Source organism: Arachis hypogaea, chromosome 3 (genome assembly GCF_003086295.3).
Source record: "Arachis hypogaea cultivar Tifrunner chromosome 3, arahy.Tifrunner.gnm2.J5K5, whole genome shotgun sequence".
Taxonomy (NCBI): domain Eukaryota; kingdom Viridiplantae; phylum Streptophyta; class Magnoliopsida; order Fabales; family Fabaceae; genus Arachis; species Arachis hypogaea.
The window spans coordinates 131,976,454-131,993,505 of NC_092038.1; the positions used below are offsets into that span (position 1 = coordinate 131,976,454).

Genomic DNA, 17,052 nt, shown 5'->3' on the forward strand with positions numbered 1-17,052 from the left:
AGAGTGGGTATGAGAGATGCTAGGATACTATATCGCTTATTTCATATTTGAGGAGTCTAGTGTACCTGCTGGTAGCATGGGATCGTAATTCAAATATTTGATTTAGACAGATTTTGACTAGTATAACCATTATCCAAAAATCATTGACTATCTAACTTTTAGAAATAGAAAAATAATGCTTCTACCATTTTATTGTAGATATTTTTGTATTTTTTGTGTGAAGATTCACGTGGAGATATTATGAAGTTAATCGATGAAAATTATTAAATAATTTGATATGTTTAACTAAATTATTATCTAACGATTTTTAATTATAAATTTTAAATAAAAATAACTAATAAAGTTTTTATTATATTTTTTTTTGGTATATATAAACAAAAAAATATTTTTTCATTTTTTATTAATAATTTTTAATACAAAAAATAAAACGTACATTATTTAGATATACAAAAAGTATTACATATAATAATCCTCTTAAAAAATACACCATGTGTCGGATCGATCTAAAATAAGCTAAGATTGGGCCTTGGATTAGATTGACCGGCAAGGGCACAATGTGTACAATGTATATTATCATTTTAAGAAATGTATACAATGTACATTATTAAATAGGTCGTGCAATTATCATTTTCAAGTGGAAATTAGTGAGATCATAACTGGAATTAATTGAAACGTCAATTATTATAGTCAATTTTAATTTTCTTTTGACTTAAAAAAGATTATTTAAATCCTTAAATTTGATTAGTTAGTTGATAATGTAAAATAGATTTAAACTTTAAGAATTTAATTTCTATACAATTAAAAGAGTTTTATAAAAGCATTCAATCGTGTATTAACATATCATAAAAATAACTAATTTTTATATTTATTATTATTTAAAAAAATTATCTAATTAAATACATAAATTTAATCGAATAACCAAATAAATTTATATTGTAGTACATCAAAACTAAACTGATCATAGATCAAACTTATCGAGACAGAAATATTTGGTCCAAGTGGAATTCTCTAAATAGATGAGTGAGTAATTTTAATAGCTAGGCTGTTTATTCTGTAAATTGGTCAAATCTTATAGGTGTGAATCTTTGAAATAATCAACAGAAGAGTAGGAAATATTCCAAAGATGTATGGAAATTATCATTATTCTTAAGATGTTAATTAATTGGTATGTAAATTGGTATGTTTATGTGTTGAAATAAAAAATTGTATATCCTCAATCATCAGTCACATCTTGCGACGATAGAAGATAGAGAGATTATTTTAACAAGAATTAGTTGGTCAATGTGTTACTATATATTTTGCCATTTTGTTTGACTCACGAAACAAAGCAAAACTTAAGAAATCAGCAATATTGAAGACAAAAAAAAAAGTGCCATGAATATATATATATATATATATATATATATATATATATATATATATATATATATATATATATATATATATATATATTCCCTTAGTAATTATTCACATGTTCGATCATAAAATAAAATAAAACAATTATCTCCCCTCAAGTGGTTCCAAACATCTAACACTATAAGCTACATTGAAAATACTTTTTCAATGGAAAGAAACAATCCATAATTGATTTGTGTTTTGGGTTGATTATTTCCTTGTCAATATATATTATAGATCGAAGAATGCGTACATGTGCATCCAAAAAATGTTTTCTTTTTTGACTAATATGAAATTGATCATTGTAGTTTCAAACAAAAATGCTGTTTTTAATTAATTCATCTTAGATGACGACAATAATATAGTAGTTAAGTGGTTAGTTGATTATTGTTGACATTATTATTTTAAATACATAATGTGTTGCTTGAGCCAAAAAAAAAAAGTTGTTCTTATTGATTAGTATGCGACTATGAATATAGGTCTAACTCATCATTTAAGTGGAAATTTGTTCATCCACAATAATACTGGAACGGGACATAAGAAAATTCAGACACAACTATAAATCACTTTTGAATCATCCCCATAATTAATTCCTTATTAGTTTGTTTGTTTTAAAAGAGGACTCCAGCTTCTTTTACATTTGGATTATTTAATTTACGATTTTGTTAGGTACACATTGACTTTTATAAACAATGTAAACAATGAATTTTATAATTGACCCAATAAAATTAAAAAAAAAAACACTTCGCTCCAATTACCTTCTAAACATTAATATTAGGATAACTATCCGCACACCTAATGAATTGAACATCCAACCATTGTTAGCTGTGCATGAATAAATCGAATAAAAAAAAATAACCATCCAATTAAAAATAATGAATATAATCATCTGCATACTTATCTGCATACCTATTGAATTGAACATCTAATATATCTATTATTCACATTATTTAGTATTCTCATTCTCTTTTTATACCAAGAACAAGACAAGTACGGTTGATTATATATATAGTAGTAATAATTAACAATAGCATACTTTGTAAGCAAAAGATGTAACTAATAAAATGAACAAATTAAAGTATATCCTGGTGTTGTTAATAATAAGAACAGCACAAAGTCTGAAGAAGGACAACAGATTAATTAGTTTTGGAAGGAATCAATCAAATTATTATAAAAAGGTTGGAGCTATGTTTGTTAAGCTTTAGAAAAAGACAAAAAAAAAAGAAAAGAAAAGAGAGAGAGACACTTTTTTATAGAATCTGAGCATAGCGCCGGCTTGTTGATGCTTCTTGTAGGAGACAAACTGGGAACTTCCCCTCTCATGCATGCATTATGTCATCTCATTCTTATTAGTTAGTATATTTATCTATCTATTTTTTTTTCTCTTTTTACTTAATTTTCCAGGTTATCGAGATTTTATATGTATAAGAGTGTTATCAAACTATACTTAGCTTCTTTTTAGATTCGTCGGAGTATAATTTTTTGTATGCATTTTTTTTATCTATTTAATTTTAAAATTATTTTTTTATAATAAAGATTGAATGATAATAATATATCATAAAATCGTTTATTTCAAAAATGTAAAATATTATATAACAGTGTTTAAATAATTATATATCTGACAAAAAAATGTTATCATAAAAAATGCTTATATATACTATATCTATAATATTAATTAGAAACTTGGATTTTAAAAATCTCTTAAAAGAATCCAAGTGTTTGTTATTTTAAATTTCAGGAAGGATAAACTATTAAAATTGTATTCGACATTTTAAAAAATTTTGACAAAAATAATTCTCACTTTTAAAAATGATCAAATATTTCTAAAATATTATAAAATACGACTTTTTCAAATAACAAAAAATAGTACTTTTTATAAATAATAAATAATTTTTATATTTGACAAATCACTTATTTTAATATAATATTTTATAAAAATATTTTTAGATGAATATTTTAAAAAATTACATACAAAAAATCGAATAAACAAAATTACAAAAAAACTCTACTTAACTTCAAATAACCAAATTTTACTTAAGGATAAAACTATGTTATTTTTTAATCATACTCTCGAAATCCACATCAAAATTTAATTTTTAAAACACTTTTTGAGAATATATATATTCGATGTTGGATTTTTTATTACTTTTTAAATATCTAAAAAAATATTATTAATAAAATAAAGGATATTTTTGTCAAAATTTTAAAATAATCGAGAGTAATTTTAGTAATTTAATCGTTCAGAATTTAAACTTACCTTTTCAATAAAAGAAAAGTTGACAATTGCTAATAAAATAATTTTTGTTATTAATTATTAAACAAATTTATTAACATACTTTTAAAGAAACTTTTAATTATGGAATCTTTCCTAAATTTTTAACTAAGTAAACAAGCTTATCTATCTACAGTAAAGGACAATGTTGGTCCTAATAATCCATCTCCTGTATCGTAATCCAACGTTGTATAGATTATATTACCATGTATATATTAAGGGAAAGTACGAGGAGCCAATGAAATATTTATACAATGTGTATAATGGAGGTTTATGGAGTATTAGAGATATAATTATTAGTGTTACATTTTTTTATCAGCTAAAGCTTTTGGGATGAGTGGTATCATGACATGGTATTAAAACGCTAGATCCGAAAGGTCAAGAGTTCGATTCTTGGTGAACTCAAAAATGTCCCTTGTACTCGGATGGTTATTCTAAATTAAAATATATATTAAAATAAAAATTTATATTAAAAATAAACTAAAATATATATTTATACACAAATATATTAATTATTAATTTTAATACACAAATATAATTTTTTTAAATAAAGTACTTCAACAAACAAGTTAAGTAGCACTTAATTGGTCATGCATCAAGAGCAAGGATTTCACGTGGACTGCTTACTGAAACTAAGCCCAATTTTCTCTTGCCTATTATTTAATATTAATTTTTTGTTGAATTTATTTTTTATAACAAATTTAAATATTTAGAATTTATTAATTTTATAATTTTAAATTAAATATTATTTATTTATTTTAGATAATTAGACACTAAATTTGTAGACACGATGACTCCATAACAAACACCCTAAACTAAATATGTACGTTAGTGATCTCTAACGAAGGACTCCCTTTTTCATTTGTAATTTTTTTAGAGGCCTGATATACATACAAGTATTTTTTGGTTTACAAGTTCAATAAAACACACGCATTACATTTAATTAACGCATTACACACTTTCACATTCAAGAGTAAATAAAACGCACGTTATTCAACAACTTCCTGTTTCCAAAGCACGCTACTCACTATACATTATGAACGACTCTTCTTCTTCTTCTTCCATGAAAACAATTTTCTTGCCAAATTTGAAGATAATGAAACTTCAGAAATATACCCAAACGATTACAGAAAATACACCCCAACGATTACAGAAATACATCCAAAGGATTACAGAAATACACCCAAACGGTTACAGGAATTCACACAAACGATTATAGAAATACACCCAAATGATTACAAAAATACACCCAAAAGATTTAAGAAATACACCCAAAATTCGTTGAAGTACATGTTATGCATATTTCAGAACTCTTTCTCTTTCTTCTCCTCATCTTCTGCTGCTTCTTCTTCTTCAAAAACGATTTCATAGCTTGATATAAAAAAATAGAAATCGAAAATAACGAAAAAAGAAAACAGAGAGAAAAGCATGTAAATGAAGAAGAAGAACAGAAAGAGGAAGAAGAACGTGCAGCAAGAAGAAGAAGAAGAAGAAGAAGGAGAAAGAGAAGGTAAGAAACGAAAGAAAAGAAGAAGAAGAGGAAGAGGAAGAAGAACGTGCAAGAAGAAGAAGAACGAGAAAGAGAAAGCAAGAAACGAAAGAAAAGAAGAAGAAGAAGAGGAGGAAGAGGAAGAAGAACGTGCAGCAAAAAGAAGAAGAAGGAGAAAGAGAAGGCAAGAAACGAAAAAAAAAAGAAGAAGAAGAAGAGAAAGGGGAAGAAGGAGAAGAACGTAGACCTTGCATCACGTTTTTAAGGTTTATTCGTTAATTAACTTGTAAATCATACAAGTCCTAATGACCTGTATGCAGAGCTTTTCTGTTTTTTTTTTTATCCTGTATGTTATTATAGAAATTAATTTTTTTATAAAATTTTACAAAATTTAAATTTTTTATACATTGTTATGTATTTATTAATATAAAAAATTAAATGTTTTTATTATTAATAATCAAAGACACATATTAGTCAAACTTTTGTATATATTAATAATAATTAATAATTATGAACACATAAGCTACAAAACAGAGGGGATCTTGAAGGATTCTCTGATCTTCATGTTACTTCTGAAAAAGAACATGTTATCTATCTTTTTATTTTTTTTTTACGATAAACCACTAATGGTACGTTTAATTTGTTTTGAAATGTAATTAACTAATGATTATTCAATAAGCTGACAATTTGGAACGCCCATGCACGAATGTATCAAGACTTAGTCTATCATACTTGTCAAATTTTATTTATCTATATGTTTCCGCACAAATAAGAAATGTAGTTACATTATTTTATTTTATGTGCAGTAATCCATTCACGACCGAGTGCATGAGCTGTTGATATCATCCAAAGCCAAAGTCAAACATCACTGTCTCATAGCAACTAAGGAAAAAAAATTTATAGGGAAACTTGTTTCTTTTTCTTTTCCTAATATTTCTTTCTAGTCAATAATAATTAAAAAAAAGAAAAGTCTTATAATAATTTTATATTTTTATGTGTTAGAGATATAATTATTTATATTATTTTTTATTTAAATTTTTAAAATAAATAATTTTATAATATAACATTAAAAATTTATGTTCAAAAAATTTAAAATTTAATTTTTGATAGAAAAAAAAAGCATAAAATAAGTTGGGCGATTTTTGTTTTTTATTTGGGGAGTTGCAATGTGAGCACCTTAATAGTGCATGGCTTCATGCTGAGTGCTAACGTTGACTTGCGCCCAATAATATTCTAATTTTAGTATTTCTTCATGAGTTTGAAACACGCTAATTATTTGACTATATAAGTATATATACAAGTGCAAAATAGTAAATAACAGAACTTTTAAAAAAATATTATTCATCATATATCATCACTAAAATTTATTATTATTATTATTATATAGTGCCCAAAAACTTCTCATAACACCCTTTTAATGTGGCTACATGTAATCTTTTGAATCAAGTAAGCATTATATTATTGATCGGTGAACGCCTTATAAAGTTATAATAAAAGCACGTTCATCTACCAGTTTCCATCTACCTAGTATTTCAATACACAGAGAACAAAAGAAATAAAAGATGGCTGGTATCCATAATAATAAAATAGGTTTTACTAACATGTATGTCTTTTAAGAATATATTTTAAAAATATTATAAAAAAGTACTTATTAAAAAATTTAAAATATATATTTTTATATTTTTAACATAAATATACATAAAAAAATTTAAAAAATTATTGTTATGTTATTAATAAATATCTTTAAATATAAGATAGTTAAATCTAATAAAATAATATAAAATCAATTGACCTCGATGTAGTGCTTTCTATGATTCCCAATAAGATATATCAAACAAAATATTCCGCGACTTTAGAGTTATCTCATCGTCACGAAAAATATCGTTTGTTATTCTAAAAGAATCCCGTTAGGGAGTTAATGGACAGTAGAATATTTGTACAATGTGTATAATAAATTATTTATTTGGTTTAATATGAATTAAAAAATAAATATCTAAAATAAAATACTACTAATTTCTTAAACATAATACATCCATATTATCCAGAATAACCATCCAGGTATCAAAAATAATAAATATTTGATATTCTACTAAATCGAACATCCTAAACTCCCATTATACACATTGTACAGATACTCCATTAACTTCTTATACTTGCTCTAAAACATTATAGTATTCTAAATTAAATTACCTTAGTTCAGTACTTAATATCACTATATGCGAAACATTGTTATTTATTTTTTTTATAATTCAAATGTATTTAGTAATACTAATGTAATGCTCTTCTACCTAATTACAGAAAAAAAATTTATAGAAATATTATATATGTATATATTAAAAATTAATCACAAAATTAATAATTAGTATATATTATATTTGTATTATTTATACGTTATTTCATATATTTTTAATATATATCTTATATTTTGATATGTATTTTATATATACATAATTAATTCTTAATGTAAGCGTAATATTTTGAAAATTTATATGCACTCAAATTTAAAAAAGAAAAAATGTTTGTCTGTGGATGGAACCGTTATACCTAAAACAATTTAGTTCATATATATATATATATATATATATATTATTAATAAATTTTTTAATTTTTTATTTTAATATATAATAAATATATTAAAACCTTAAAGTTTACATTTTTTATAAATATTTTTTTAATAATTAACTTTAACATGTGTAGTTAGACATCTTAATCCTATATAAAATGAAAAGAAATCAAATCAAATAATCAGTATATTGAATATATAAATATTAAATTAAATAATAAATAATACTACTTGTCAAAGTGTACACTGATGCTAAAGCTTTGACTGGAAAATATTAATGTTTATGACTGAGGGGAACCATTTTATTGGAGAACAAATGCCTTATCAGCCTCGTTTTTTCTAAAAGATTTATTCTTAGTTTTTTGCGAAAACTTTTCGATTGGTTATTATTCTTTTAATGCTGGATCAACAATTAACGAGAAATATACAACACTTACTAGCTGAACACCTATATAAATCAAACGATATCGTTACATTTTATTATGTATTATGTTTACAATAAAATTATAAATATTTAAATTTTTTAATTATTTTATATATAATTTTTTAAAATTTTTTTTATTATGCACCACTTGTCTGCTGTCCACCGTCACATATGCATTATGTAACTTTTATATACATACATTGTGAAAAAAAAACTATATAATGTGTATAATTAAAACCAATAACTCAAATATCAATTCTAGAATTAAAAATATTTAAACTAATATTAGTAAGTAAAAATTAATTATTATATATTTATATTTAGTTTATATTATTATTTTATATATTTTTAATATATATTTTATAGTTTAATATATATTTTGTTTATGGAACTCATTTATAAGTAATTATATTTTTGTGTACACATAATATGATTATATATAAATATACTCAACTAATAATTAATTTGATAGTTAATTTTGTGTTTTAAATTAAAAAATTCTCAGAAACAAATGACTAATGATCAAACACCGTGTAATTACCACTTATATTCTCTCAATTTTAAACTATAAATACCTACTAATTAAAGAGTTATTCCAGAATAAAACAGGTTGCATATATAAAAAGATATCTATCTCAAGTAATAATTATCTTTGGATGAAATCTTTTTAAAGATTCAAATTCCTTCACCTGGGTGATCGAGTCCGTGTGCCCATGAAATTTATATATAACTATCATAACATTCTTTTTAGAATTGTTATTATAATGAATACTCTAAATTAATATATAGTTTGGTTTTTTAAATTAACCTGGCGTTTTATGTTTTGGTTGAAAAATAATTTAGATAAGATCGACATGAGTTAGTCAATCTCAATATTATATTTTGCTTGTAAGTTCAACGAATACTTGCATAACTATTTATAAATGGGATATTACAAAATTTTCAAAAAGAACAAAGAAAATCCATTCGTTTTTTTAAATAAAATATAAATTTAATATTTACCATCTATACTATACTTGCTCTCCAATATGCATTTGTTTTTATCACTGAGAATGTAATCAAGCCCCATTAATGTTAATACTACTATTCAAACCCATTAATAGATCGTACGACTTAATCAACATTTTGTTGCGTGCAACGCTTAAAAAAATTATTAATAATAATAATATTTAGTTATCTTAGTTTGTGTCTTGAGTCTTGACTCTTGAGTATATATTTTAACAATCTAATAATATATTTTTTTTAATTTTTAATGTATTTAACATGTTGAAAATATAAAAAAAATATTGTCAATAATTTGTAACAATATTCTTAAAATATATTTTAGAAACACATGTTCCGATGCAAATAACAAAGAATACGAAACGGCTTGACCGAAGGACAGAGGAAAATGAATGGAAAATTCTTGAGCTATATTTATGAATTTATATTATTTATTTATTCCTTGTTTTCTCAATATATAAATGTAGTTCCACCCGTTAGTTCATATGTAAGAATTAAGAAGCAGCCAAAACACGTATATATAGCTAAGCTCTGGTATCTTTCTTTCATACATTCTTGATTCTTCACCGTCTTTCTCTCATTCATTCATTCATTTCATAATCACTGAGCCCTTCATTGACTTGCTTGAAACTCGAAACCATGGCCTTCTGTGGCACTTTTGTTAAGCCAACCCATTCTTTGCTGCCATGCCGCACATCTTCAACTCCAACTACAAACCATGGTTGCACAAAACAGGTTAGCTTGCTTGCTTTCTTTCAATCACATACACATCTCTTTACTTTTATGGACAGACATGTACAATGTTAACCATTTAATAAGAGGCACCATAAATTGATGTAATGATATCATGGTTTTTCTCATTTCTTCCATCTTTTGTTGTGTATATAATATATTCTTCTAGCTTTTTTTAATTTGTTAGAATGAAAGAACATGATCGTTTCATTGAGTGATGGTGTGATTTTGATTGTGATTATGATTGTGATTCTCAGTTGTGTGTGAGAGCTTCATCAGCAACAGCAAGTAGCAGCTCAGGTGATAAGGAAAGGTCTATCATAAGAAAAGAGAAAGATGGTGTATGGAAGATCAATTACTCAGATGAGAAACCACCAACACCACTTTTGGATACAATCAATCATCCAATTCACACTAAGAATCTCTCCAAACAGGTAACAAACTTAATCCATGGCATAACAAATTTCAATTTAAGGAATGCTAGGGGGCAACAGACTTTGTGATTTGTAGCCATCAACAGTGTTTTTAATTGTGTGAGATTTCATCTAATGGTGGAGAATTACTCATTTTTTCTTTTACTGGCTAACTGCTGCCCAGATTTTGATAAAAGTGTTGGCCTTCTAGACTTTCTCTTTCAATTTTGCTCCGATTTTTGCCTCCTTGTGTATTAATTAAGGCTCTTGCATATGTCAGGATCTTGAACAACTTGCAGCAGAGCTAAGGGCAGACATTGTGTACAGTGTATCGAAGACCGGCGGCCATCTCAGCTCAAGCTTGGGGGTTGTGGACTTATCAGTGGCTCTGCATCATGTTTTCAGCACTCCTGAAGACAAGATCATATGGGATGTTGGCCACCAGGTACAAATTGTTCCAATTTCAATTCTGAATAATTAAATGTTGTAACATTTTTTTTTGTCAACATTATTTACTATGGAATGTTTAGAGAGGGTCTAAAAAGAAGCATCCGAATTTTTTGCAGGCATACCCACACAAGATTCTCACAGGCAGAAGGTCCAGGATGCATACCATTAGGAAGACTTCAGGGCTTGCAGGCTTTCCTAAAAGAGATGAGAGCGCTCATGATGCTTTTGGGGCAGGACACAGTTCCACAAGTATATCTGCTGGTCTTGGTAAGATTCTTCAATCCTACAGAGATGGTTGGTGACAGAATATGAATGGAAATCTTAAGTTGTTTATGTTGGTCTTCGTGTAGGCATGGCGGTTGGAAGGGATCTGTTGGGAAAGAACAACAGTGTGATTTCAGTTATTGGAGATGGAGCAATGACTGCAGGGCAAGCTTATGAGGCCATGAACAATGCTGGGTTTCTTGATGCTAACCTTATAGTTATTCTTAATGACAACAAGCAAGTTTCTTTACCAACTGCCACAATGGATGGCCCTGCAACTCCAGTTGGAGCCCTCAGCAGTGCCTTGAGCAAAATTCAAGCAAGCGCAGAATTTCGCAAGCTCAGAGAGGCTGCAAAAGTAAGCCTCTCTATATTCTAGAATTGTTTTTTCTTTGTCAAATCTCACTATGTATGGATTTCTGACCCTGATTTTTTCATTGCTGAAGAGCATCACAAAGCAGATTGGAAGACAAACCCATGAAGTTGCAGCAAAAGTAGATGAGTATGCAAGAGGCATGATCAGTGCTTCCGGATCAACCTTTTTTGAGGAGCTTGGCTTGTACTACATTGGCCCTGTGGATGGTCATAATATTGAAGACATGGTTACAATTTTTGAAAAAGTCAAAGCCATGCCGGCTCCGGGTCCAGTTTTGATTCACATAGTGACAGAGAAAGGGAAAGGATACCCTCCTGCTGAAGCCGCAGCTGATAAGATGCATGGTGAGACTAGAGAGTCTATTTATTATCCCAACAAAATTATGATTAGCAATTTTCTAATTCTCCAAGTTGCTAATAGTTCTCTAATCACCCTTTCAGGTGTTGTCAAGTTTGATCCGAAAACAGGCCACCAGTTCAAGACAAAAGCATCTACACTATCATATACTCAGTACTTTGCTGAATCCTTGATAAAAGAAGCTGAAGTAGACAACAAGATTGTAGCCATTCACGCTGCCATGGGTGGTGGAACCGGCCTAAACTACTTCCAGAAAAAGTTTCCAGACCGATGCTTCGACGTTGGGATCGCCGAACAACATGCTGTTACATTTGCTGCAGGGCTAGCCACAGAGGGCCTCAAGCCATTTTGTGCTATCTATTCTTCTTTCCTTCAGCGTGGATACGATCAGGTAAGGAACAAATAACATTAGGCCAAATTGGTTTATGTCCACTATAGAGGTAGCTAAGTAGTTAATGTCATGATTCACAAAACAATCTAACAACTGTGGTCCAAATTGGGTTTGTAGGTGGTTCATGATGTAGATCTTCAGAAGTTACCGGTCCGATTCGCTATGGATAGAGCTGGTTTAGTTGGTGCTGATGGACCTACTCATTGTGGAGCATTTGACATCACCTACATGGCTTGCTTGCCTAACATGGTGGTCATGGCTCCATCAGATGAGGCTGAACTGATGCACATGGTTGCAACCGCTGCAGCCATAGATGACAGACCAAGCTGCTTTAGGTTCCCAAGGGGGAATGGAATTGGAGCCGTTTTGCCTCTCAATAACAAAGGAACTGCACTTGAGGTTAGCATTACTTTCCAAACATAATGTTGTATTGTATTTGGTTAAGCCAACTTAAATTGAAGTTTTGGTGATGTACTTTATGTAGATTGGAAAGGGTAGAGTTCTGACAGAAGGTAGCAGAGTTGCAATCTTGGGATATGGTTCTATAGTCCAGCAGTGCATGCAAGCTGCAGAACTGCTCAAAACACTTGGAGTCTATGTGACAGTTGCTGATGCTAGGTTCTGCAAGCCTTTGGATACTGATCTCATTAAGGAACTAGCTAAAGAGCATGAAATACTCATCACTGCTGAAGAGGGTTCCATTGGAGGTTTTGGATCTCATGTTGCACATTACTTGAGCTTATCTGGCATCCTTGATGGACCTCTAAAGGTATAGCTTTAATCTATCAACAACTCATTTTCTCTATATTCATTATTATTTAGTGAAATGTGACACTAATTAAGTTGTAACGTTATTATTTTGTTGCAGTGGAGAGCAATGACGCTACCTGATAGGTACATTGATCATGGATCACCTCAGGATCAGATTGAACAAGCAGGAATTTCATCAAAGCATATAGCCGGCACAGTCTTGTCTCTAATGGGAAAGTCAAAGGATGCTCTTCTCTTGGTATAAAAATATAAAACAGTACGCAACATGGAATTGAATAAGAATCTTGACCTGCGACCAGAACCACAAACCTTAGTTATTCTTTGAAGATTTCAGTTGTCAGTGTGGTTGAGATTAATTAAGTTGTAAATAGCTGCACTTTGAACACTGAAAAGCCTCTATCGGGCATTGTTTTTTTTTAATTAGTTTATGTGTTAATTAATAATTATGTTACTGTATGCAAAAGTAGGCTTCACTCTATTAATTAAATAACAATCTTTCTTCGTTCCTTATGTTTGCCCAACAAGTAAAAGACCTGCATTTGCCAATTTTTTTTTTTAATTTTAATCTTTTTCGGAAATTGAACACAGCTCTACCCCTGAACTAGTGTTTGTTTAAAGCAAAAAATCAATTTAATGGGTCAAAGTATAAATATCATTCATCTATAAGACGACTTGATATATACATGAGATTATTAAGTTGTTAATTCAACCATTGTACTGTACACATAAATGATTGAAGGAAATATCAGTTTGACAGATAAATTAATAAAATAAATGTACATATATATCTCGTCTTAAACGAGATAAACGAGATAAGAGAGGTGTATACGACACGTGTTTATCTCGTTTATAAACGAGATATATGTATTTGATGAGTTTGAAAAATTCTAAAATTATGTTGATGATGAATAAATATTATTAAAAATAATAAATTGCAAAATTATTAAATTAAATCTTAATTCACATTTGTTGATTAATAAGTTTACTGTGCAGATTGTGTTTGGGCTGAAAATTCATCAAGCCCAATATGTTGAAGAAATTCAGCTTTTGATACAAAATGTTATAACACCTACCTCCCACAAAGGAATGGATTTTAAATTTATTTAATTGTGTTTAATGTCTTGGTAATTGGAAAGAGAAAATTTGAAAATTGATTTGATGGTATTAATTGTTTTATACGTTACAAGACATGGGGGAAGGAAAGTGGATAATTAACTCATTTTAATTTCCTTCTTTATTTTCAGTAAAAGCTTGTCACTCCTCCCTCTCTTCTCTCTTATTGTTTCGGCCATATCTGTTAGGAAGAAGCTTGAAGATGCAAGCCATCAGAGATAGAAGCAAAGAGGCTATGAAGAAGCAAGCGGCTAAGGTGATAATGGCCATTGCAAAAAGAAGATCTAAAGTATGGTGTGGCTGAGATCTTTACCACATGTGGTAAGATGTGGTGAGGTAGTCTCAAGATCACCATACCTAAAAATGGTGGAAGATCTGTTTTGGCCAGAGGAAGAAGATTCCTTGGAAGCATGGCTCGTCTCCACTTTTGATCAACCACCACAGGAGGTAGCTACTGTAGCTACGTGGAGGAAGAGGCAGAAGATTAGAGCAAGAGGAGCTGTCAAGCATCAATGACTCATCAAGGGCTATGAATCATTCTTAGGCTCGGATTGATGAAGATTGGTGAGAAGGGATAACACCGAGGTAATTGCATGTTGGGTTTTACATTCGATTTTCTCTCTTCTCTCTCTGGCTAAACTGGTTTTTCCTTGAAGAAGAAGAAGTTTAGTTCGGTTCAAGAGTTTCAACCTTGAAGGCTTCCCCTTTTATAATAAGGGTGAACAGCAAAGGCTTGAGACAAGGAGTGAAAGCACACGTTCGGGTTCTCATAGCTCATTGAGTCTGTCTGTGTTTCATTGGTAAAAGGCAAAATGTGATGTTGTGAGTGAAAAAAGACAAAGAGTTAAAAAAAAGTCATTATTATCTCAGAAATTCTTTATATGTATTTCTGTTTTGTTATCATGATCCTGAGAGGATCCCATTGCAAGTTGGATTAGCACTTAGCAGTTGAAAGCTTGGTAGGTGACCAAGTCAAGTTCAGTTTTAGAGATAGATTCTGGACTTGTCCCGAATAGGAATGGGTAGTTCCTAGGGAAGAATTGGTGTCTGTAATCAGTTTGATTATAGTGAAATTCCGTCACAGTTGTGATGAAGACTGGATGTAGGCTGCATTGTACTGAGTAGCTGAACCAGGATACTTTTGGGTGTAATTCTCTCTTTCCAGGATACTTTTGGGTGTAATTCTCTCTTTCTCTTCTACTCCTTTACTGTTTTTGTACTCCTTTACTGTTTTTGTTCGTGGGAGACAAAATTAAAAAATATCTCCTAACCAGTTACGAGACAAAAAGAAAATGTCTCTTGACCAGTTATGATATAAAAAACGGAAAGAGGGCTAAGATTCAACCCCCTTCTCTTAGCCACTGATAACCATCAGTATTTTTTTTAAATTTAAAAATAATAAAAAATATTAATAATATCAATAATCTAAACTTTTGACATATAGTACATAAAAAGGTTAGTAAAAGAAATTAAAATAGATATATTTAATCAATTTTAGTCCATTTTAATTTATAGGAATTAACACGTGTATTTAAAAACCATTAAACTATCCACTATTAACATGGTTACCTCTCTTCTAAATACCAACTATTTAAAAATTTAAAATATAATTTAAATACACATAATTTATTTAATAATCCGGTTAATACATGTTACTACTCTATTGGTATATAATATGAAATTCTTTTTACTTAAATTATAGGTTAAGTACTGTTTTTGTCCCAATGTCTCGGGTGAAAATCAAAATCGTCTCCGACCTTTTTTTGTTATTAAAATCATTCACAACGTTACAAAGCGTTATAAAATCGTCCTTTTATCAATAAATAAAATTTTTCGGACAATTTTACCCTTAAACAAAAATTAAAAAATCTCTCCACCTTCGTCACGACCCTGCATTACCCTATGTATTATCATCACCATCACCATCGCTACACCATAACCACCAACAATCCAGTAACATCAACAGCAACAATCACAAAACAAATCAACAAAAATTGTAAATTAAACAATTCAGCAATCATCAATCATAATTTCAGATCCAAAATTAGCAACAACATAAATTAAAAAATTTTAAAAAGAAGAACTCATATGTTCTTCAAAAACAAAAAAAAAAAGAAAGAAGAAGAGAGAAAGAGAACAACAGAATAAAATGGAAACAAGAACTCAAAATTGCAGTATCTTTTCCTTTCATTTTCTACTTCTGCCATTTATTCTCCACCCTCAACACTCCTTCCACCTCCATCATAGCACTGCCTTGCCCCTTTCTTTTTCTACTGCCAAAAAATATCACAAGTCTAACTTTAGTTTTGCCCAAAATCAACAACAACAACAGAAACAAAGAAGAAGCGAATCAGAGAAAAATGATAAAGAAGAAAGAAAATTAGAAAAAATAAAAAATTTAAGAACAAATTGAAATTCAAGAAATCAACTAAAAAAAAGAAAGAAGGGAGCAGGAGTTGTTACTACTAGCAATTCCATTATTGGTCCAATAATCCCAATGTGCTTGCTGTTGTGAATGATGACCGCGCTGAATCCAACATTATTGTTTAAGATTGAATAAAAATTAAAGAAGAAGAAGTTGAAGAAGCATCATTTCAATGTTCTTGCTGTTGTGGATAATGAACAGCGTTGAATCCACCATTATTGTTCAAGATTGAAGAGAAATTGGGAACTCTAGTTTGCATTGGAGCCATAACTGAAGAAGAAAAAGAAGAAGCAAGCGGTGATGGTGGACCGGTGATACTTGTTCAGAGCAGGGAAGAAAGTGAGGGGAATGGAGGACGGATTGGAGAGGAAAGAAAGTGAAGAGATACACGCGGGGGAGGGGAGGTGGTTGGGTTTGGGGGATTATTTTTTGTTTTTAATATTATTTTTATTAATTATTAAGGATAATTTAGTAAAAAAAATTAAAATTAAAGTAAAAAATAATTATTTTATAACGTTTTATAATGTTGATGATGATTTTAATAACAAAAAAGGTTGGGAGATAATTTTGATTTTCACCCTAAACTTTAGGAACGAGAACAATATTTAACCCTAA

General features: G+C 29.2%; 1 protein-coding gene and 1 long non-coding RNA gene across 2 annotated transcripts; one reads left to right on the forward strand and one right to left on the reverse strand.

Annotated features, from left to right (window-relative positions):
* Positions 1-9,492: 9,492 nt before the first annotated feature.
* Positions 9,493-13,405, forward strand: LOC112791719 (1-deoxy-D-xylulose-5-phosphate synthase 2, chloroplastic). The gene is made up of 10 exons (XM_029297225.2): positions 9,493-9,880; positions 10,135-10,311; positions 10,571-10,735; positions 10,857-11,007; positions 11,091-11,362; positions 11,451-11,724; positions 11,821-12,128; positions 12,246-12,527; positions 12,613-12,897; positions 12,997-13,405. The coding sequence occupies exons 1-10, from the start codon at positions 9,785-9,787 to the stop codon at positions 13,141-13,143; spliced, it is 2,157 nt and encodes a 718-aa protein (XP_029153058.1). The 5' UTR covers positions 9,493-9,784; the 3' UTR covers positions 13,144-13,405.
* A 2,578-nt stretch (positions 13,406-15,983) lies between these two features.
* Positions 15,984-16,794, reverse strand: LOC140183890 (uncharacterized). Its single transcript, XR_011880385.1, has 2 exons — positions 16,476-16,794; positions 15,984-16,285 (listed from the first exon to the last, which is right to left on the reverse strand). It is a non-coding gene; the product is annotated as an uncharacterized lncRNA (long non-coding RNA).
* Between the last annotated feature and the right edge of the window lie 258 nt (positions 16,795-17,052).